Source organism: Ischnura elegans, chromosome X, assembly GCF_921293095.1.
Source record: "Ischnura elegans chromosome X, ioIscEleg1.1, whole genome shotgun sequence".
NCBI lineage: Eukaryota > Metazoa > Arthropoda > Insecta > Odonata > Coenagrionidae > Ischnura > Ischnura elegans.
This window is the reverse complement of record NC_060259.1, coordinates 91,444,265-91,467,235: the sequence shown is the minus strand read 5'-3', so window position 1 is coordinate 91,467,235 and position 22,971 is coordinate 91,444,265. Positions and strand designations below refer to the sequence as shown.

The 22,971-nt window shown below is 38.8% G+C and overlaps 1 protein-coding gene across 7 annotated transcripts in view; it reads left to right on the top strand.

The window, feature by feature from the left end:
• Window positions 1–1,978: 1,978 nt before the first annotated feature.
• Window positions 1,979–22,971, top strand: part of LOC124171669 (inositol 1,4,5-trisphosphate receptor) — a 232,913-nt gene continuing 211,920 nt past the window's right edge. For all 7 annotated transcript variants that reach the window (XM_046550907.1, XM_046550904.1, XM_046550905.1 and 4 more), the window contains exon 1: window positions 1,979–2,762. In XM_046550907.1, the coding sequence (XP_046406863.1) occupies window positions 2,659–2,762 (104 nt within the window). In that variant the 5' untranslated portion in view covers window positions 1,979–2,658. The remainder of the gene's footprint in view (window positions 2,763–22,971) is intronic.

Here is a 22,971-nt window from a genome sequence, read left to right as displayed (position 1 = left end):
TTAATAAAAGACCAATTGCCCTCCTTAACATTTCCATTGCTTTCCGTCGGCATTTTTTAATGCTCGCTTGTGGCAGGGTTTCCAAATGAAGGGACTGAAGTAATTTGTCCGATCCATCGCCTGCTACTTGAGCTACTCGCAATCCACGGCCCTTCCGCAAATAAATTGATGACGTCAAGAACTTTTGCCGAGCGGATCACCGTTTCGCAGTCGCTCCTCCCTTCCATCCATGGGCCCGGCGTGCTTTGTCGTTGTTTTACCCTCTTTTGAAGCGATTCCTTCCCTCCAACGGCGTAACTATGGGGGGATGAGGGGATAGATCCCCCCCAAAGCCTCAGAGAAATAAAAAAATTAAAACTATTGCCTAGTTTTGGCTTATGTAACTGCATCTCCTTAAAGTTAAATTTTAAAATAGGGTGTCGTCACCTCAGACCATCCCATCCCCCCAAAGCATATTCCTCGTTACGCCACTGTTTCCTTCAATGAACGCTTTTCCCTGAACTAGAATAAACGGGAACTTAAGTGACGTCACCGGCTCTTGAAATTTGGGTGGCAACTTTCGCGTTTTTGTTTTTATTTTGAACATTTGAGAGAGTGGCTGAATGAGGAATACTTTTCTCGACGTCCCCTTTTATCTGCCGAATTTTTTAAATGCACAATGACTTCGTCTCCGAGTGGACGACCCACGAAAAGTTAGAAGCACGTAAAATTCAAGCATCGGATTATCTTATTTCGACACGGTCTTTAAACAGTTTTAAAAAGCTACTTTGATTGCAATGACTGCACTTGAGGCTCTACTTAGATACCGATTTCGGTCATTTAATGAAACGAGTCTTTGGTAATCACCCGATATCTTACGGGTTACCCGCACTTTGAAGCAACGCTTTTTTAAATATCAGAATTCCATTGGATGACTATCCTTACTGTATCACGGATAGCTGCCATTGATCACTGCTCTACAAATACTCAGGCGTCTTAAGTGAATTTATCGCCGTCCTCTTTTTTCACTAACAGTTTTGTTATTCATTTATCGAGGGTTCAGCCTTTTTTTAGCGTCATTCGGTAAACCTTGCACTCTAAAAATTTTTATTATAATTGTGACGTTTCATAGTGTTTTTAACTGAATATTAAAGTTTTCCGATAGAATAAAAATTAAAATGGAAATTTCCCTTCTATAGAAAGTGTAACTGGCCGTAGAGTTTTGCCGCTTCGTCAGCAATGGCGAATTATTTGATATGACTAGCGATTTTTGAATGATTAAATTTTTACTGCAAATTTTCGGTATCAGTTGATAAACTAGAGGGAAGAAGTTGATGGATATTCCAGAAAGTCAATTTTCTGCGCCAAGAACCGTATTTTACTTCAGCTGAGAAAGCTAACTATGCTTACCAATAATGTTCGATTTCTCTGTGGCAGTATTTTTAAAATCTGTGACTAAGATCGTGCCCATGATTCCTGAATTTCAAACCGTTCTTTTCAACCTCAGGGCTTCGGAGAAAAACGTGATTGCCGATCCCGAGTCACAATTTGTTTACAAAGTATTTACCGAGTATTTGTTTTTTTGTAAATAATCTTTGCTCGAGTATTCATTCTGGTGTTCATTGAACTTCGGCATTAAGCAGGAATCTAATCCACTTTTATCATAGGAATACATAGAAATGTCTGTATTAAGTATGTTACGTTTTTTTCTGGCTGCCTAATTTCTTTAATTCTATGAATACGAAATATGGCGATGAAACTATGTTTCCCGTTTTAAAACTCATGATGAGCCTGTGATTATATCGTAAAATTTAAAATTTTGTATTATTTATTCTCATCGTTAATCTCTTTTACACCTTTCCCAGTAAACATGTTTGATCCTGGAAATAGTTATTTTGAAAATAGCGCGGCGCAGTGCGCTTGTCATGTGACATTTTCATTTCACCGGCAGATGGCAGTAGAGTTCAAATTTCCAGGGTGACGATCGTGGTAGCATTGTGGTACTCAGCTTGCATGTATACAGGTGTTCGTGTCGTGTGCCCGGATTATTGTGAAGTTTTTGAAGTGAGTGTGAGAGAAGTGCTGCGAATAGTTTATTGCTCTTTATTATAAGGCAGTGACGGTACAACTTTTATTTCCTGCTAAGCAATGCGAGCACGATGAATGTGTGGTTAATCCTCGAAACAGAATTACGTTTTCGTTTACTGTCAATGACCCATAACTGACGGCTATTGGTGATAGTTATTAGCATTCTTTATTGGTATTTCATTCATAATCAGCATTATTGTTTCATTCAAATGTGTTCCCAGACGAATTAACTTTCGTCTGGGTTGGCTCCGTTCTTCGAGGCTGCATGGCAAATCCAGATCGACCTTATGAATGAGTGGCCCACTATTTTGGCAATAACAGACGTACTTTTATCCACGTGACAGTCATTTTACCTACATTTATAATGCTTGCGAGAAACTGTACTGTTTCCAATGGCAGTAACGGTGGTACTATCGAGAAAGTAACGTGACCGGATTTCTAATTACAAGATGTTGATATCAGAATCACCGAAGGCATTGCTAATTGAAGTGACTAATTAATGAAACGACAATAGTCTCAAATTTGTTGGACATGCGTGATAAAACTCTGGAATCAGCGGTGTTTAAATTGGATACTGTGTAAGACTACATTATGAGTATGGGGGAGATAATTGGGTCTGCAAGTTTCCTCCACCTTGGTGACATTGTGTCTTTGTATGCTGAAGGCAACGTATGTGGATTTTTGAGCACCCTAGGGTAAGTGCTTACCTCACTGCACACTCAATCTAAGACTTCTTATAAATGATCCTCATTGCATGGGTTATTAATTGCTGGTTTGATGTAATTTTTTGTTTCTGTTTTAATCTCTTGCATGACCAAAATAGTAGTGTCCCTGTTTAGAGGTGTACTCGCTATGCGCTGCTGGACAATATATATTACTCAACAGTTGTTGGGCGTCTACTTTATGCATATTTTTTTCTTACTTTGCTTTTTCATCTAATTACAATTTTGGCTTAAATATGTTGATTAAATTGAAGGAAGTATCGGACAATATGATGTAGAGTGATTGCTAACATTGAATCATATTGTCCATAAATAAACACTTACTTTCGAATTTCGTTGTGGTCTTTTAGTCAGGTTTCAATTTCGTCAGTATGTTTTGTAATAAAGCTTCGTGAAGTAATGCAACCATATTCCTTCCTTGTTCTGACGAAGTGTTCTATGTTCTTGTATGCTTTGAATATCATGACCATGGTCCTTATTCATGACATTCATGACCATTTTTATATTAATATCATTACTTTTGGGCCTCCCGTCCCTCCTCAATCAAGTCTGTAATCATTATGGCTAAATAAACATTACTCTAGTTCCTAACCGGCGTTTAGAGGTCGTCTCACTTACGCATTCGTTTGTTAATTGTTACCGAGGTGAGTTGCCAGCCGATGGCCATTAATGCAGAACCTCGGATGGAGATGCATTTGTGTAAAAATACTATTATTTAGAAGAATCCTCCGGTTTTTGTGCTAATCAGTCGTCATGTTTCTTTGGTATTATGGAATAATGAAGTTGCAAAAATGGAATGCAAAAATAGTTGTGGCATAAGTGATAATAGTTCATTTTTAGTGTCAAATCAAAACTTCCGTTGATATATGTCTCTCTGAACAGAAGAAAGAATTATCGCTTGTCGTTTCATTACGGTAGCAGCCAATTACTTTGTAACTTGACTTGTTACTTGAAGCAAGCAAAGTACTTATGTCGTTTTTGCTGAATTATGGGAGATGTGAGGAGATGGGGGGGTCACACGAGTGGCGCTCTCCGCGTTTGCCGATCCATAAAGCTGGGAGCACGAGCAATTAATTTATTTAGTCGCTTTGTCGCTGTCACCTTCTTGTCCGTTTCTATCTAATTTCCGTATTTCTTCCAGTAATTGTGCTCTTTACTTACGTCTGGAGTCCCGATGTCCCTCTCATCTCGTCTTTCAAATGACTTTCACCTGTGGCCCATGTCTTTTGGGGGGGTGGTGGGTAGGAGGGGGGGGGGGGAGGCTGACACAATAGAGATTTCGGTAACATACACGGCTTTGACTTCGCCGCCATTTCTGTTAACATTCAAATTGGGTATAAATTAATAACAATTCAAGTGTTTCCAGCGACCGGGAAAATCGGGAATTATGCGTGAATTTTTAGTCCCTGGAATAATGCATGATTCATGGTTTCAATAGCTCATGATTTTTGCTCCAACCGGGAATTCCAAAATCTTTTATTTCAAATTCAGTTAACAGAAACGGTTGCCAGTTCAACACTCATTTTCGGGTCTAAAATGTGTTTGTCGTAATTTTCAGTGCAGTCGCTTAGTAGACTTTTTGGAGCCGGATCAAAACGGAATGTCAGACAAGAAAACAGAATCGAAATATCTAGCACTTTTGGTTCAAGTAAAATTAAAAAACAGAATCGAAATTACTAGCGTTCTTAGCTTAAGTAAGATTAAAAAACACGAAGAATAGAATGCCAGGTGACGTCAACATCTGCTTAGGAGGTAGAAGCAACGTCTTGGCTTGCATTGAATAAATTTAAATTTCAAATACAACTTGTGCTAGCTAACCTATTCCTCGTCCTTTTAAAGGCATAAATATAATTTTATTTAAAAGTACATATTGAAGTAATTTTGGGTGTTTTAAAATTCGTATGTATCGCAGTAATCACGTAAGATCATCCTGGAACCTGGTCGTCTGGACTGCATTTCTGCCGGCGTTTCGATGGCCGAGTCGGATATCGAAACGTCGAATAAATGCAGTTCCTGACCCGCTGGCGATCTCGAAAACTCTTTTCGCAGTAATATAATGTTGTGTCAACCACTCTTTAAGCTTAGTTATGTTCTTTCGGTACCTGAAATTAATTTCTTTAGTTTTAGGGAGCACTTAAAATAATTAAAAAATTATTTTAGGTTCTCCCTTAATTTCAATGTTCCTTGTGGCAACGCGAAATGTGCTCTCGAATAAAGAACAAAAAAGAAATTCACTTACGACTCTTGTTTTCATGGTATAAATAATCTTACAGGAACAAAACAGTATTTTTTATACAAAAAATGAACGTTAAAATATTTAAATAAATGTTGTAACATGTCTTTGTCATAACTATTTCGTTTTTAAACTGGTAATACCTCTTCTACAAGATTTATTGGTAGGGGACGAAAATAGGACCTCTTATTCAATTTTGGAAAAGGTAGATTATTTTTTAAATCTTTTTAAGAGGTAAAAAATCGTTTCTGATAAGTTTTGAGCTAATAACATGTGTAGGCTTAGTTGCTGGTACTTTATAATTTTTTTGAATGATTGACTTAAGAATATGATGTGCAGAAGCCAACAACAGATTGGGGACGAAATTTGGCGCCTTTCCCTTAGAGCAGGGGTTCCCAAAATTTTTTGTGCCACGCCCCCCCCCCCCCACTACACTGATCAGCTTTCCATTTTGCAATACCCTATTTCCACGGTGCCGTACATACCAACTCCTACTTGTACAAGTACTTGGACTCGTACAAGTATGTGCCTACTTGATACGGTGAGTAGGTATATTTTTTATTCACTGTTGAATGCGGCAACGCAGAATGGAAAGATTCAATAATTGTACGTATGATGAAAATTAAAACAAGTATTACATGAAAAACGAATATAATTACTGGTACAAAATTTAACATTGTAACACGGATACATTTTCAATTTAAGGAAGGTGAAACAATAGGCCTACCTACTTACAAAAACAAAACATAAAATGTAATTTAGTGAGATGGTTGCGCTTGCATGTTGATAAGTTGACAGATCCTGGGTTGAGTTTCAAACAAAGCACAGCGTAGGTCACTCTCGACATCAAGTTTGTTGCGGTACTTGGTTTTCATCGCCACAAGAGTTGAAAACGCTTTTTCGCACATGTATGTTGTTGAAAAAGGCAAGTACATCCGAAACAGCTTTCTCTGAAACACTGGAGTAAACTTTTAAGTACTTCAACCAGTACTGTAACCTTCTTTGATAAAGTTCACAACTTTATTGAAACTTTACAAAAACAATTATGAAAACTTAGGAAGACTTTATTTCAAAGATCTGAGGAAATTATTTTTGTAATTTTTTTATATATTTCATTTGGGTGTCACGCCCCCCCTGGACTTTCTCAACGCCCCCCCCACGGGGGGGCGCGCCCCCCAGTTTGGGAACCCCTGCCTTAGAGGCTTCTGTTTGACATGCTTTCTTCAATATGCATCTCGCCTGAGATTCCCATTTATTTGCAGCTCTTTCGTCTTGCAGACTTCTCAGTCTCTCATGGACCCTCTGTGCTCCAAAGAACAATTGCTTGGAGCAATGGTAGTTCAGGATATGAGTACGGAAATTGTTTCCTTATTGTCACATTACTGGAGGAGAGAATTTTATATTTAGAGAGACGAACTGTCCTGTGGCACAAAGGGCATCAACTCTTAGACGGGGGTGGCTGAAGGTTATTTTTTTGGCCGGGGACTTTCTTTGACGCCTTAGGGGTCTGCAATATGTCTCAGGGACCATGCGTCCCATATCTGGTCTGGGTGTTCGTCAATTATTTGTAAACACCCCTGGTTAAGGTGGTAAAATAAAAACTTACACTATAGTCTTTATTCCTTGAGTCGGTCCATTCCTCCCCCAGGCGCTCGCGGGCTCTTGCGTCACTCAACGGTATACATACTATGAGGAGCCACCTTAAAATTTCCCATCTTTTCAATTTTTCTAGCAGTTAGTTATTCCTTGTCTATGAACGCTGTAAAAAATTTGGGTGCACATTACTTAAAAGTTGGTAATTTCTATTAGAAATCTGAAGCATTGCGTATGATGATGATTTTATGATTTGATGTAGACAGTCATCATATTTGTCCATCAATTGAATTTAAAGATAATGTGTTTTGTAGACTGTATTAATGGCTACTTTGGGGCCATAATATTTTCCCATACCACCTATGCTCATGAAGCTGAAGTCATTTCATGAGAACATTTCGTTGCATTGTTTGAAAAGTGAGTAATTTCATCAAATTACAGGTTTTCTTGATACGTTACCTGTGTTAGTCCATCTACTATTTCTCGAACACAAATGATACTGGTTAAAGATGACACAAATGCGATACGGTGGGTTGTTCAATAAATTCGTCTACCATGCCTCCGTTAATGGGTTCAGAATCGCATCAGGAGTACATTTCAACCCCTTAATCATCACAATCTTAACCCCTTACCTCTTTCAATTCTTTTTCCTTCTTCTATATTTCCTCATTGTCATCCGTATTGTATTATGTTTTGTATGCGCGCATTTTCTCGCTCTTCCAATGATAAGTTGAGAGTGCGTCTGCATGATATTAGGAATGATCCGAAGTGCTTGCAATGATCTCAATGTCATCGCGTCTAGTCAATCTCACCGAGTGTCTTTCTCAAACTCGCATGTTTGCATTTACCTGAGTTCTGTGAGCATTTGGTTGGCTCTAATCTTCGCTTTTTCTTTTATTCATACTAATAATTTTGTTATAAATATTGCTGTGTAACTTTTTATTCATCGAGCAGAAAAAACAAAGGCGTTCATGGGGAAACAAAAACACAGTACTATTCCACAAAAAATACATTAATAAATACATTTTTTGGAATAGTACTGTGTTTTTGTTTTACCGTGAATACTTCATCGTTCCACCAAGTTACGCCCAAATCAGTTGATTTTATAAACAAAGGCGTGTTTTTTCTCTCCTATCCGTGTAGTTTATATCAATGATCTTTGCAACGAGCTGTTTCGTTTTTTGGGGGAACTCTGTCCAAGCACCATATATCTTAAGCTTTCTGGCAGAAATATCGATGAACTTCTTAGATGACTATTTTTTATGGTATTCAGCTATTTGTTGAGTTAAATTTTGACCTAATAATATTGTGACTTAATGTGGGAACGATTTGTGGATAGGATGTTTTGAAGTTATAACTCGGCGTCTTTTAAAGGATTTATAAGGCGTTCCCGACGATATCATTCTTTGTCTTTGTTTTAATATAAACCACGGTCTCAGGCGTTACTTTGTGGAATGGCTTCATCATAGAATAAAATAAAATTACTTTGTTGAAATGACACATTGCAATATTTCCACTTATAGATTTATTTTACACTACGCGTTTCGTCGTTACAGCGACATTTTCAAGTGTACACGCGTAGTGTAAAATAAATCTATAAGTGGAAATATTGCAATGTGTCATTTCAACAATATTACGAACTTCCACCACATCGTGCCTAACATCATACAAGATATAAAATCACTTTGCTTTATTCCACTCTTTCTTTTAAATAGCACGACCCGGATTTCAGCATCGAATGCAATCTATCACCTGATGATAGCATTGGACGCTGAAGCCCGGGTCGTGCTATTAAAAGGTAAGTGTGGAATAAAACAAAGTAATTTTATTTTATTTCATTCTATGTTTGTCTTTGTTCTCTCTGTGAACTAAAAGGTCAAGTCCTATGGTGACTGAAATGAAGCAGTTTTCCTCGTTGTGGTCCATGCAAATGTGAGATATATTATTGCTATAATTGAAGTTTGTGCAAGGGGTGTGCCATATGATAAAAAGAAACCTGAATAAATACGTAAAATTGTCGCTAGCATTTATTCATTTATGTTTTTACTAGTTATTTGGGTTCGCATCACAGATATTATATTGTTTCCCCCCTTTCCACCTTCCTCGTGCCCATTCCCTCCCTTCTGCAGCACTTTAGCCCTTTTTTTCCTTTACCTTCCATGCTTGAAGAATGTACGTGCGTCACTTCACTTTGCGGTGCTGTATGGCTTCTCATGATACTTCTCTGTAATTGCTAAATATGGAATAGGTTTGGGGAATGGGCGTGTCGAGAGCTCGAATGCTTTCATTCCTGTAAAAAGGATAATGAGGAAAAAAACGTTCAAGATGTGTGTGTACCCTTATGGTGAATAAATGAATTATTGGGAGCTACACTCTTTCATGTTGGTTATGTATTGACCGTGATGCATGCACCTGGGTCTGATACCTACCGTAGAACGCAAATTCGCCCCCGCCCCTGTAGAGAGCCTACTTATGAAAACATATCCGCAGTGGAAAAGAGGGAACGCCAAGGCCTGCTTGAAAGGTTTCTTCGGGAGAGAATGGAACTGTGAGGGAAACCGGAGATAGGTTAGAGCCTGTACAACGGAAAAATACGGAGAAATAATTGAAGTATTTCGTAGCAGACTGAATGCGTTGCCACTGGCGAATTTATAGTCGTTATGTAGGACTCCAGAAATTTGAAGACACTTCCATCCTAACCACTGCATACCCATGCAGTGGTTAGGATGGTCGTGTCTTCAACTTTGCAGTCGTTAGGATGGACATGGGAATGCAGTGGTTAGGATGGACGTGTCGCTCAAGTATTGCGTCTGCTGTTTGAGTCGCTTCGTGTGTTGGGCAATGCCATTTGTGCTAAGCAGCTGCAGAGACTCGCGCACTCCGCGTTCTCTGAGCGCTCAAACGTCTCTCTCGCGGTTAGTTTATTGCCGTGTGAGATACTTATCTTCCGGCCTCCTCTCCACCGATCGTAGCGACAGTGGTGTTTTCGACTCCCCTTGGTCGTAGTAGAAATGTGTATTAGGTAGTAGATTTTCTCACTTGCGCTTATTAGATGAAAGTTTGTGAAAAATTCAAAATACTGTGAAGTATTCAGTCATATTATTATCAGCTGGTAAATCTAATCAGATTGTGTACGGAATCAAAGTTAAAATTTTCAAATTTTCGGGAATACTTTTTACTGCTATTAAAAAAAAGGTTTACGAAAGATCCCTCTTGTTCCACCAAAATCTTATAGCAATTACTCAGTAATTAATGATAAATATTTCCGCCTTGTTGTTATTATTCGTAGAGTGGCAGGCAATAGCATCGTCTACCTCGGTGGACATAGCTAGGAAAAAGTGGTTTTTTGTTACACTGTAACAAAGGTTCTTCGGAGCACTGAATCTCGTGGTCATTTTGGGAGCTCCTCGCTGCTGCCTTGTGGACCAGTCTTCTCCGGGCGAGCGAGCTTGTCTAGTCGCTCTCAGTTGTCCGTCTTGGTATGAAGTCTACGCTTGGGTATCGAAGCGAGACTTCGGCTGCATGAATGGGATTCCTCCGACAGTGGGATCAATGGAGGGAGCATTGTCCTTGGCCCTGTTCGCCTCTCCTCGCCACTCCATTCCCCGCGAAGCATCCTTCTTGTGAAGAAATAGCAATTAGATCGCACTTAGGGTGGGATTACAGTCTCCATGGCATCAAAGGAAAAATTAGAGCCGAAACTGGTTAAATTATCGCGAGAACTAGCGTGGGTTATGGTCCATATAGAATGAGCGCGAAATATTGGAAACGCCAAGTGTCGTGGTCATTTGCGTGATTCTTTTCCTTATTATGCTAAGTGAAACCATGAATGATGGATGAAGACATCTCCGGATGAAAAATAGCGCATGTAATAATTTCACGATGGAGGAGCCAGCGGTGGATAAGACATCGAAGAAGCCGTCAAACACCTCGCAATTTTAATACAGTGTGTGCGGTATTTTTCTCTTTGTTCTACAAAAGAATGACAGTTGGCGTTTAGTACGCGTTATTTTTTCATAAACGCCCCAAAACGCCCAATTTTTGGTTTGGTGTTTTGCTAAATTTATCGGTAATATATTGCACAAAGCGGCGTTGACGATTTGCAGAGCGCTCTTCTCGGGGTATCGCACGATTCGGCTTGCCTCAGAATGTCTCCACCAATGCACAGTGGGCGTCACGGTCTTTGATTTCTAGTAGGCATTTTTCCGTCAAGTTTGTCTCTAAACTATAAATATAAAGTCATCTTTGAGTGGGGAATGTCCTTCAAGTCTATCCTATGGTAACTAATGCCTTTGTGGGATAAATAGCCAATCACACAGTTACGTAATCACGTTCCCCATTTTATTATAAGAAGGAATATATAATGTATGGATGTTGAAAATAAAAGATCATGAACGAATTATGAAATTAAATGTAAACTCAGGTTACGCTGACGGGTCAAAGTTTCTGTAAAATTCGATGAATTTGAAATAGTGTTGCCGGGTGACTCGAGACGAGACGACACCACTTCCACGAAACCCTCAAAAGTCTCGAAATATAGATATATGTCCTTAATTATTTTTTAAATTTAATATTTGGTGCGGCTTTATCCCTATGCCCTTCTGTTTCTAGACGAAGTAATTTTTACGGTTTTCTTAAGTATTATTAAATTTGAAAAATTATTAGATTTGAAAAATCAGTCTCTGAACGCTTGAGCGTGATTTCTGGAGCCAAGTAATAGTTAGCATGGCCAAATATATAGATAGGAGTGTTGATGGCTGGTAACTTTTCCTTGATTCCTGCGATAATAGCCTTAAGGCCGTTTTTCACGGTGAATGATCTTTCGAATGATCATACGAATTATATTCATTCGCCGTCACCGCTTTACACGGTGAATGATTTCGGCGAATGAATTCAGCGAATTTTCTGCGCAGAAATGATGCGTACTGGTGCGACTGTCGATAATGTATGTCGATTCTAACGATATTTCCGACCGTTTCTGACCACATGATTTGTCGCAGACGACGGAATGCTTCGTTTACATGTGCGCTTGAATACATTTTTGTATTGCTTTGACTTTCGGTGGGGTATGACGTACTAAGTAATGAGAGAGATTAGTACGGTACAAATTGATAGCGGATAACCGCTTTAATAAATTGTGCGTTTGGTGATCCCGTAACGAAGTACGTAATAAATTGTTTTCGCTGCAGTGCAAAGATGATTATGCTTCAAGATAGTGCGCTCTATAACATGATCATAAGGAAACTTACTCTTCAAATGTCTTTTCCCTTCCGATTCAGTAAATTATAAAGTAAGTGAAAAAATAATTTGGGGCAAAACTGCACGTTGTTTCTCGCTCAGAAAAATCCTACCTTATGGAGACGAGTCCCGTATTGACGCCGCAGCACCCAGCTCCAATAAAAAAACACAATAAGCTTAAAGCAAAGGCTCCACAAGGGTGTAGGCCGGTCGACAATGAGTTTTTATGTTTGGGGTCCCGTCATGTGCACAGCCTTCATAATGCAGTCGAGCAAAGGTCATCTCTGTGCAAGAGAATAAAGGTACCGGGAAGAGAAGAAAGGAAGGGGCCTGCTCTATTTTCGAAGGAGTTCGCTTCAGCATCCTCATACTCTCTACCATTAAGTTGGCTCAGTGTTATCTTAATGCTTGCTACTCCCCAATTCCCGCAAGGTTACGAATGCTCTCAAGATATCTTGTGGGATATTTCGCGTGATTACAGTTGAGGGTTTTATAAGTACCTAAGTTAGTCACCACAGAGAATTCACTGTTCTTTAAATATCGATACAGGGGAAGAAAGTGGACTGTGACATTCATGGGCTAGTTTATGGAGTTTTCCCGTTGACGTATAGGCAACACCGTGAGATAGTGACTTCCCAGTAGGGCCAATATGATATAACGGCTCGTTCTCGTTGGAATGTGTTCACCGAAGAAACAGATTTTGTCATTAATTGGGACTCTCAATCCAGAATTTAGCGTTCAAATCATTAAATATAGTTTAATGATTGTAATTTTTTTAAATACCGACGCAGTGTAGAAGAAAAACGACGTTTTTTGCATTAAATATCCCGAATGTTATTTCTGAATTACAAACTTAAGCGAATTAATGTTCGTGAATTTATGTTCTCTCAAAGTACATATTAATTATTTGAGCTATAGCATGGGGTAAAATGCTTTCAAAGTTTTTAAGGTGGACGCCGGAAGAAAATGGCAAGATGGACGCCGTGCGCTCATTTACGGAAATTATTCAGGAAAATTAGAGCATGCTTGAAATTTCATTCGAATGCAGGAAATTTTCGTTTTACACGGTGAATGATGGTCATTCGCTGATCATTGGAATGAAAATTCACCGTGTAAAAAGGCCTTCAGAAAATTTTCCAGCAAAATTTAGACTACTTTCGAAAGTGGTTATTTTCAGTGCTTACTTCTACGGCAAAAATATCTCGGATTTTACTCGCATATGTGTAAAGTATCGCCCAACGGCACTTGCAATCCCGCTTATAGTTTGCATGCTAGGAGTAAATGAATGAGGAGCCATTTTGAATTGCGCAGAGCACATCACCTCGGCGGAAAGAGAAATGATAGTTGAAATCACGAAGTACCTCTCCCTACATTGTATATCTTCCGAGGTTAGTGAGGATATTTAGCAAATTTTCGCTAAATTGTGTTAACCCATTAATCCCCAGCGTTGCGTAAACGCAACATTATTGAATTGAAATTATTATAAAAAACCTTTGCTTCAGGATAATGTTTTCTCAGGGTTTCTGAATTCCTGAAATACCATTCGCTCTTTTTCAGTTATTTTTGGAAAAATATTCATTAAAATAATAATTTTTATTTTACTTCGAAATTTGCCTATTTCGAAGCGCTGAAGTACTACAAACTGTAAATATTTTTTTACAAAGATTTATTGGGCGATCTTGCAAGAGGTAATGTTTTCTCTTAGTTCTAAGCTTCTTTATTCATCATGTTTATTTTTGTCACGAACTTTCATCGCTACTGGTATAAATATGGTTGTTGTAAATAATGTTGCGTTTACGCAACGATGGGAATTCTCTGGTAGACCAGAGGGCTTGTCTCAAAGCATAACGAAAATCGTCAGTATGGCTTTTAATCGACAACGTAGTCTTTTGGAGGCAGTTTAGATGCATTTGTGGCACTCACAGGTTGTGAGTTTGCATAGTAAAGGGTGAATGGTATCTTGAATTCCAACATGGCCATCGGTACGAATTTTACATCGAACACTCTGGTACTTCGTGGAGTCAAACTGTTGCGCGCACACGTGGAACCGATACAGGGCAATGTCATTCCCATGTCGTTGAGTGAAAGGATTACTTCGTTGACGTTAAATTCAGCTTCAGATGCATTCATTTTCAGAGATGGTAGAATGAGAGGGTGAGAAACCTATTAGTTGAAGCAGGTTTGTGATGGAAGGTGGAGCGTTCCTCTAGCCGCTCATTGGATATTTCTCCGTGCAATCCTGAGTTAACTATTTTTTCTTCTATCGCTTAGGTGATGCAAGGCTAATAATCTAGCTTCAGTTGGGTTCGTATCAGTGAAATTGTCCTCTGAAATGCATCTTTAATTCTCATCCAGTAATTATATCAATCATACCGCAGTAGTTTTTGCTCGGCTTTTTGCTAAATAACTTATTCAGGGGTTTCCTTCAGATTTAAAATTGAAGAAAATTTTATTCGTTATTTCTACGCCTCAAGCGTATACTTTATAAGAAGCGTCAAGAAGGTAACTGAAGAATATAAATTGACTGGAGAGGCGATTTATAATATTTTCTTAACTTTGGAACTACAATGGGGATTACATCTTCTCAGTATTTCGAATATTGCAGGAGGTGCTGCAAGGTAAATCATATTTTACTCAAGCAGTATCAAAAGGAAAATCGTCCAGTAAACGCGCACGCCCTAAAGATACGCCGTACAGATCTAAAGATGCAGATAACAAACAGCGGTTCATCTAAATGTGAAAAAATAGAATCTACCTCCGTAGGAGTCCCGAATTTCTGTGTGAAAAAGGGAATAGAAACACTTATTACTTAGTATGGAGGACACTCACCAATTGAGCTCCATCACTTATTTCTCAGTGGAAAATTAATTGAATTAATTTTGAGCTACTCAATAATTACGCTGAGGAGATAAATAACCATACATTTACTCAGAGTGAGGCAGATATAAAAATAATTGGAATGGTAATGTTGTCGGGGTATCATGTATTACCACGCACTAAGTTGTACTGGACAAGCCAAGAGGAGATGTCTGTCGCAATTGTGAGGCAATTTATGACGAGAATTTGGTTTGATGAATTAAATAAATATCGACAGCTCTCCGATAATTCTCAACTACACAAAGTGATACATTTTTAAAAGTTGGACTTTTTCTCAATAGACTTAACCAAAATTCCATTCAGTTAGGAATTTTCCCAACATATGGTTTCATATTTCAGGAAGCACGCAGCTAAGATGTTCATTCGTGGGGAACAATTTAGAGTAGGTTATACATTGTGGTGTCTGGCCTCATCTACAGGCTATCTATATGAGTTTTTGCCATATGGAGAGGTGGAACTTGAAAGTGATATGCCAAGGATTTGTAAGTTCATTAGAAGAAAGGGTTGTAATAAATTTGCTGAATTTTTTTGTTAGTCTCCGAAAATTCTTGCCAAGTATTTTGATAATTTCTTCATCAGTTACAATCTATTAGCAACTCTTAAGTGATAACTGTTATTTTTCAACGGGAAAAGCAAGAGGAAATCGAACGGAATACTGCGCACTCATGTCTTCGAGAGATTTGACAAAAAACCTAACGGGGATTTCTACTATTCGTTTGACAGGTCAAAAAATATTCTCTTAGTGCGATGGCAGGATAACTCTGTCATCGCTGTTGCTTTAAATTATGGGAATATGGTACCCATAGTAAGGACGAAAAGATATTCCCGGAGATTCCCGTAGAAAATCGAAATATCATCAACGATTACAATCAGGGAATGGGATGGGTAGATTTTCTCGATAATTATGTTGTATGTTACCGTATCCACTTTATGAGCGAAAAATGGAGGTGGCCTCTATTCCAAAAAGGGGTTGACAGTGCAGTGGTGAATCCGTGGTGATTTTACGCCTAAGTCACGGGCCAAGCAATTCCTCAGTTAGAATTTCGGTCCAAGATCGTAAAACTTTACTGAGACTAGAAATAGTTTCCAATACAATGGCTGATGACATTTGGCATAAAAATTGGTGTCCGCATGCGTCACCTTAGGAAAAATAACATGTATGTGGGGCTAACCGCAGCATGCCTGTCAAGGGAGAATACGGCATTTCATCCGCAGGCTACATGTAATTCCCGGCGAAGATGTCAAATTTGCAAATCAAGGATAATTATGTAGTTCAAAGCGCTACGTTTAATTCCGAGCAGCATATTATTGAACATTACATCAGAAAAGATGATGAAAAATAAAATGTGCAACCTAAGTTTTCAAATTTTTTTTTGCTTTTATTTTCCGGAGTTTTCCCAGCGTTGCGTAAACGCAACATTATGCAAATCATATATTATGCTGAATATATTATTTTGTCCGAAAATTAATCTTAATTAGGCCATAATTAACCGTAAAATACGAAATAACCGGAGTTAAAAGCCCTATGTGCAGTCTGGGGAATAATGGGTTAAGGATGTTACAGTAAACAGTATAACTACAGTTGGATTTCCTTTGACTTTATCTTTCATTTGCCTTTATTTTACATCTAGGAATACGTTTAATTAAAAAGTCCATTACTTGATCATCTGACCGACATTTATTCCAAAGCCACTTGTTTTAACTCAATTCCTCATACTATATCCAGAAACACCTGCTAGCGGCAGGTAATCTTATTTCAGCAGCATAAGTCCATTCTAAAAGATGTCAAAAGCCTGTCGAAAAAATATATTTGCTGACCTGTGCGAAAATCCTGAGCAAAAAAAGCATTCGCCGTGACCAGGATTCGAACCTGGATCCCTCGATATGCGGCCGAGTTCTTTAGCGTAAATGGCTAAAGCACTGGGCCGGAAATCGAGAGATCCGGGATCCCTAATGACACCAATGGCGGCGTGCCGGTAAGTAGTGGAGCTAAAGTATAGAGCCGGCAATCGTCTGTTTTATGCAGCGTCGTCTTAAAGCCCGCATAATTAATTAAAGGGTCGAAAATCTGAGGTAAAATCTCTACTGCCGTATTGCAGAAAAATTGCTGTTTAGATGCAATGCATTTGAACCCCTTTTTTAATTGTCATTATTTACTTTTGCTATATTACTTTTGCTAATTATCATTATGTCATAAATCTTTCGCCTCCTTCATGGTCACGGCTGCTCGTCTGCTATCGCTGCTTGGTGCGAAGGCCTTGCCGCTTGTTTTGTAGGCACTCCTTATCTATCTTAATCGTCTACGAAGTGCTTCCTGCTAATATTGCTTATCGTAGATTTGTTTGCCTCCGTATTCATTTCGTCTGAGGATAGGAAGCGTGCTCATTTGAGCCGACTTCTTTTTCGAGGAATCAGACCTCCCCAATGATGCGATAACTTCGAGATGTGAACGGATATTCAAGAGAAAGTATTACTTTACTATCAATTTTGTTTTCAACGACACCTCATACAGAATCATCATGAGATTAGTTAGCAGCTTACTCTAGAATATCAACCGTCTCTGTGCTTCGTACGTAGATAGTTTTGCCTCCTTTGCAATCACCTCGCCTGAACCCGGTTGATCTGCCCTACCGTATGAAGTGCGATCTCCTATGGTTTATATGTGTCTGTTAACTTTTGATAGTTTATCATTGATAACTCACGCTATTTTCCTATATCCTATTTCTCCGCATACCATCACTGCTGTCGGTGGACTTGTTTAGTTCTGGTGCCGTAGGTACTACTTAGTAAATCATCTTCAAGGTGATTCATTACTTCTAACCGTGGTTACCGTAGCTTTTTGCAATCTTATTCATTTCCACTTATTATATTGATTGCAACTTTTAGGAATGGGACCCTTACATTCCAAGGAATGTATCGAATGAATTGACATCATCAAGCGGCTAAGAGCATATTAAGTTGAATGAAGTGTAATGGATATCAAAATTGATATCCCAGTAATATCTTCTCATGATTGGTCGTTCACATCCATATTTTTTCATATCATTGGGGAGATCAGACTCTTATCTTCAAACTGGACATCGAAATAAAAATGCTGCTAAATGATTACTCGAGAACCTTCAATCATAACTTCTTTTGCATTATGAAATGCACTGGGATATGCATCGCGCGATATGATATTTTGGCCCTTAAGAGAATGATAACTAATATTACAGGACTCTACGTCTCTTTCGGAGAAATAGGATATAGGAAAATAGCTCGAGTTATCAATGATAAACTATCTTAAGTTAACAGACATATAAACCATAGGAGATAGAACATCATACGGTAGGGCAGATCAATCGGGTTCAGGCGGCTTATGGAGAATTACTTATAAAACCAGCGGCCGGTTTCGAGCGGATTAGGAAGGTTATCGTGGCATTTATATCTCGGTAGGGAAATAGTTAAGTGAAAAATTTCCAAGGTAGGCATGGAGCACAGGCTGAGGGCAGTGGCGGATACAGATGGGGGCGCCCCCCCCCTTTGCGGGCCAGCCCGTGTTGCCAAACATTGCAGAACCACAGGATAACTTTTTTTATATCATAAGATGGCATTGTCTTGTATACGTGTGTAACAAATTTAACTAAAATTTTCTTAAACTCTGCACGTGACTTGATTATTTTTTATTTGGATAAAAGTAAACTTAACTCAAGATATCTTTTGCGCCCCTCCCTCCCCTCCCCTCGAGTTTTTTCTGTATCCGCTACTGGCTGGGGGTGGAGGAATGGTTGAATATTATTTGTGATGGAGGAGAATTAGAGTCTGATAGAGGAGATTTTGTGCCAGATGTATGTAGCAATGCAGGAGGGCGCGGAAGAATTTAAGGGTGAAGACGAGCAGATATTGTTGAGGACGTGTGGTGGGAGCACTATGCTGTCCCCAGTCTTGATTCCTCCCCTCCCCCGTATTTTGTTTCAACAAAAAGGACCATTGAATGGTGGGTTGTAGAAATGTATTTGTTCCAAGTCGATCATTATCTTGAACTGCCGAGATCCCCTAGTAATGTAAACATATTGATATGGTGGGTGGCAAATGAGACAACGTTTCCAGTGCTATCAAATATGGTGAGAGACCTCCTCAGTATTCCTGCTACATCTCTTCCAGCGGAAAGGTTGTTCTCAAGAGTAGCTTTGACAATAAGGAAGCATAGATACCGCTTGCGTCACAAATCAGCAAGAAGTTTACCCTGTGTGAACTCTCGGGTGACGTGCAATTTGGCCAGTCAAATAAAAAACTTATGTTTATAAAACTTTTTTAAATCTGATAACAATTTTAACTATTTTAATTGAAGCGAAAATTATCTCTTATACCTCTTACTCCACCCCTCATATTTTGTCCATTGCTGCGTATCACTTGTTGAAAACGCAAATCGCCGTGATACTTTCAGGTTATTCTATTCACCTGTATCTCTGATGTAGGTATTTTATCATTGAGATAATAGTGAGGTACAATTTTCGGATATCAAGTTCAGCTGAATGTTGGAAAAGGACTACTCTACTAATAAAGTAAATTCAAGGTGATAGCGAAGTTTTGAACAAAAATTGCTTCACGCAGAGAGGAAGGTCTAGCGGCAGTGTTGCTGGCTCTTACTTCAAGGAAGAATTGTTGCAAATTTCTCCCAGATATCGGGCCACCGTTTGAATATAAGGCATGTCTGGGATTTGACGGACGTCGAGTGTGCCTGTGTGGGAAGTATTAGGGATGAAGATAGCTGGGCGAATGACTTGAATATTTCAATAGCGATCACTCTGTGCATTTGATAAAAATCATACCGCTTGTAGCATTTAATGTAATAACGGGATGAAGGACTAGCTTGCCGATTGGCTCCCTCCGCTCTCAATAATCAATTTGTGGCTCAACGGCTGCAGACATGACCAAATGGACAAAACTTTTCGCTCTGGTGGGTCTTAGCTCGGCAAAATACATTGGTTATGACCATAAACTTATTCGTTTTTAGATTTTCAGTCTACCTCTCTAAAAATGGTGATTGAGAGAGGGCCAAGGGCTGACCTTGTTGTCTAAAACATTTTGGGCCTTATTTGACCTAGTTTCACATCTTTTGTCTCAATGAGCGCCATTACAGATTGCCGCTCCGATCCAGTGGTCACTCCAACAGCTCTCATTCCATTCTATTAAATCATTGACTTAAGTTGGCCTTCGTTTTTGCACAAAAGGCACTGAGGAGAGGAATTGCGCATGAATATTTACACTCGATGAATATGATCTGAGTTCAGAGGACTAAGTACACCCGTAGTTCAACTATGCAGCTGGCCCTGGTTCATTTTTGTAATTTTTCCTCAATACAGTGGAACCTGGATAATTCGAACTTCTTTAATTCAAAATGTTCTTTAATTCGAATATTTTTTCATGGTCCCTAGCAATTCGTATTTAAAAATAATTCGAATTTTATTTTGGATAATTCGAATTTTTGGTGTGTCAAATTAAGGTATAAATTATAATTTGCCACTCCAAATAATTATGAATGTATCGTTAAGTGAGTGTAGCGATCATGGCAACAACCTCGTTGACAAAAATCCGTGCCCATAAAACTTCGAATTTAGCTGAAAAAGTAGCTGTGATTAAAGAAGTGGAAAAAGACGTTAAGAAAAAAATCAGAAAACGCGAAGGAGCAAAGTGCAGCTGACGCCATGAACCACGTACAAGAACTTAAACGTTTTTTTGAAAGCTGAATTAATGTAAGTGATTCATACTTCAATTGAATACTCATTGAATATGCTTGAATCTTTTATAACAACCGAGAGATTTAATTCGAGGAAACAGGCAAAAATAATATTCTTTTTTGAAAAACAGTTGGTTTTGTTTTCTCGTTGTTATCCGAGGAGCATTATGTTTATTTTTCAATATTCTGTTAGTCAGTAAAGTGCGTATTCAGTGTTTATAATCTCTTTGGTTATTAAGATTCTATTGCAGTGTATTATGCTATGACATCTTGTCTACAGGTATGCGATGACAAGTTGGTAGTGCACAGCCTTTCAGATGTTGCCTTAGAACATTTTAAGGTTAGAATAAAAATTATACTATACTTTACTTAGTATTTTGTTGAAATGAGTATGAATATTCCTGTTTTATGGTTACTTTAATCTTGTTAATAGGCGTTAATTTAAAGTATTTATGCTTCATGAGTGTCAATTTAATAAAGAGTTTTGATTGGAAATAAGGATTTTATTTTTTGGGCCTATTTATGAAGGACATCTTTAATTCGAATTTTTGGATAATTCGAAGTTTTTAACCCTTGGTGTTCGAATTATCCAAGTTCCACTGCATGTTGGCCATAATGTCCCTTCCCTTCCTTACCCTTCATCACTTCAATCTGTGCCATTTGCTCTCTAAAGACTTCTGCAGAGCTGCGAATGTTCCCCTTCGGCGCTTATCGTCGATGAAATGATTTCTGCAGACGGTAGGAATGGAATGTTATAAGTGCACCACCCAAGGCTCGGCTGCACAGGGAGATTGATGTCTTGCTTTCAAAATTCTAGCTATACTCCTTACATAAAATTCTATTATATTTTATGAACTTATGTTGCGTGGAGTAGTTCTCGGTGCCGGCAGCCCGGCTGTGTGCATCTCGAGTTATTCACTTCCTTAGAAACATTCTAGGGTAATTAACCTGAACACGGAATTATAAGATAGCTTTCTGAATCGATTATGAAGGATCGCTCTAGATGTCGCTCGAGTGGTCTTTGAAGATTGAACTTTTAGGTGAATTCTTTTTGTGATGGCTCTAGTAATAAGCATTCTCATTCCTTTAATCAAATTTCCCCTTTTTCTTTATTTGGCTTAATTGTGTCGATCGGTGTCAATATCGACGGAGAAAAATTAGTATGCTGCGATTTGCTGACGACATAGCACTCATAGCCGCAACAGAGAAGGGTTTGAAGAAGACTTTTAAAAATATGGAAAGGACAATGGCCAGCTATCAGCTGAAAATCAACAAAAAGAAGCCTAAGATATTAGTATGCAGCAAGAGAGGGAGATAAGGCAATCATTAGCTTAGGAAAGTATACCCTTGAAGAGTTGAAAGAGTTTTCTTACCTGGGAAGCCGAATTACGAACGATGGAGGAAGCAAGAAAGAAATATTCAGTAGAATAGCGCAGGCGAATAGGGCTTTCTACAAAAAGAAGAATCTTCTTCTCAGCTGATGATTCAAGCATAGAAGTAAGGAAACAATACATCAGATGCTACGTATGGAGTGTGTTTCTCTATGCAAGCGATGCTGGGACGTTGACAGCAGCAGAGATGTCAAGAGTGGAAGTATTTGAAATGTGGTGCTACCGAAGAATGATTGGAATAAAATGGATCGACCGTGTAAGTAAGGAGGAAGTGTTAAGAAGAGTGGGAGAAAAGAGAAGCCTGCTAAAAACCTTAAGCAGAAGAGAGGACAACTTAGTTGGCCACATTTTTGAGGCATGATGGCCTGACGAAAACAAACAATCGTAGGAGGACAGGTGGAAGGGTAGACGAGCAACGGACGGCCCCGAATGAGTTACATAGGAAAGGTTATAAAGCATGCAAAAGAGAAGAAATGCGTCGCTATGTAAAGGTTAGCGAATAGGAGATAGGAATGGAGAGCTGCGTCAAACCAATCTTAGGGTTGTTGACTAATAATGATGATGAGTGGGGATTTGCCATCTGCCTATCGTATTCGCCAAGACTACATCCCAGTTATAGAGAAAACAAAGCAGAAAGAGCTTAAATATTGAGTTATTGGTCTAAATAAATTCAATGAAACAGGAAACAAATTTCAGTACCATTAGGTCAATTTTTGCCAATTAATGATGAGATGAAGCCAATTATGAATGTGAAGTATTCACTATGCGCCTTTTCTTGCTCACTCTATATTTATCAATAATTAATTAATGATGATGTGTCGATCACGCATTCCCGAAGTCGCGACTTGCGAAAAGCATCCGACCGATGGGTCAAAGATGAGTGTCGACGAAAACAGAGTTCTTGCTGTTCATTGACAGCAAGGAAACAAGCGCGGAAAGTGCCGCCCTTTTTCCATCACAGTTAGTGGCGTCATTACAGTTCCAGGCTATTGACTTGTTGACACAGAACTGCTCTTTCATGGACGGAATGTGGGCATTTTTATCATTTAAACTCTAACAATAGCAGAGGTTTAGGATTGTCTCCTCATAACATTGGCCTATCCGCGCTGATTCAATTTTAATTTTTCCCGA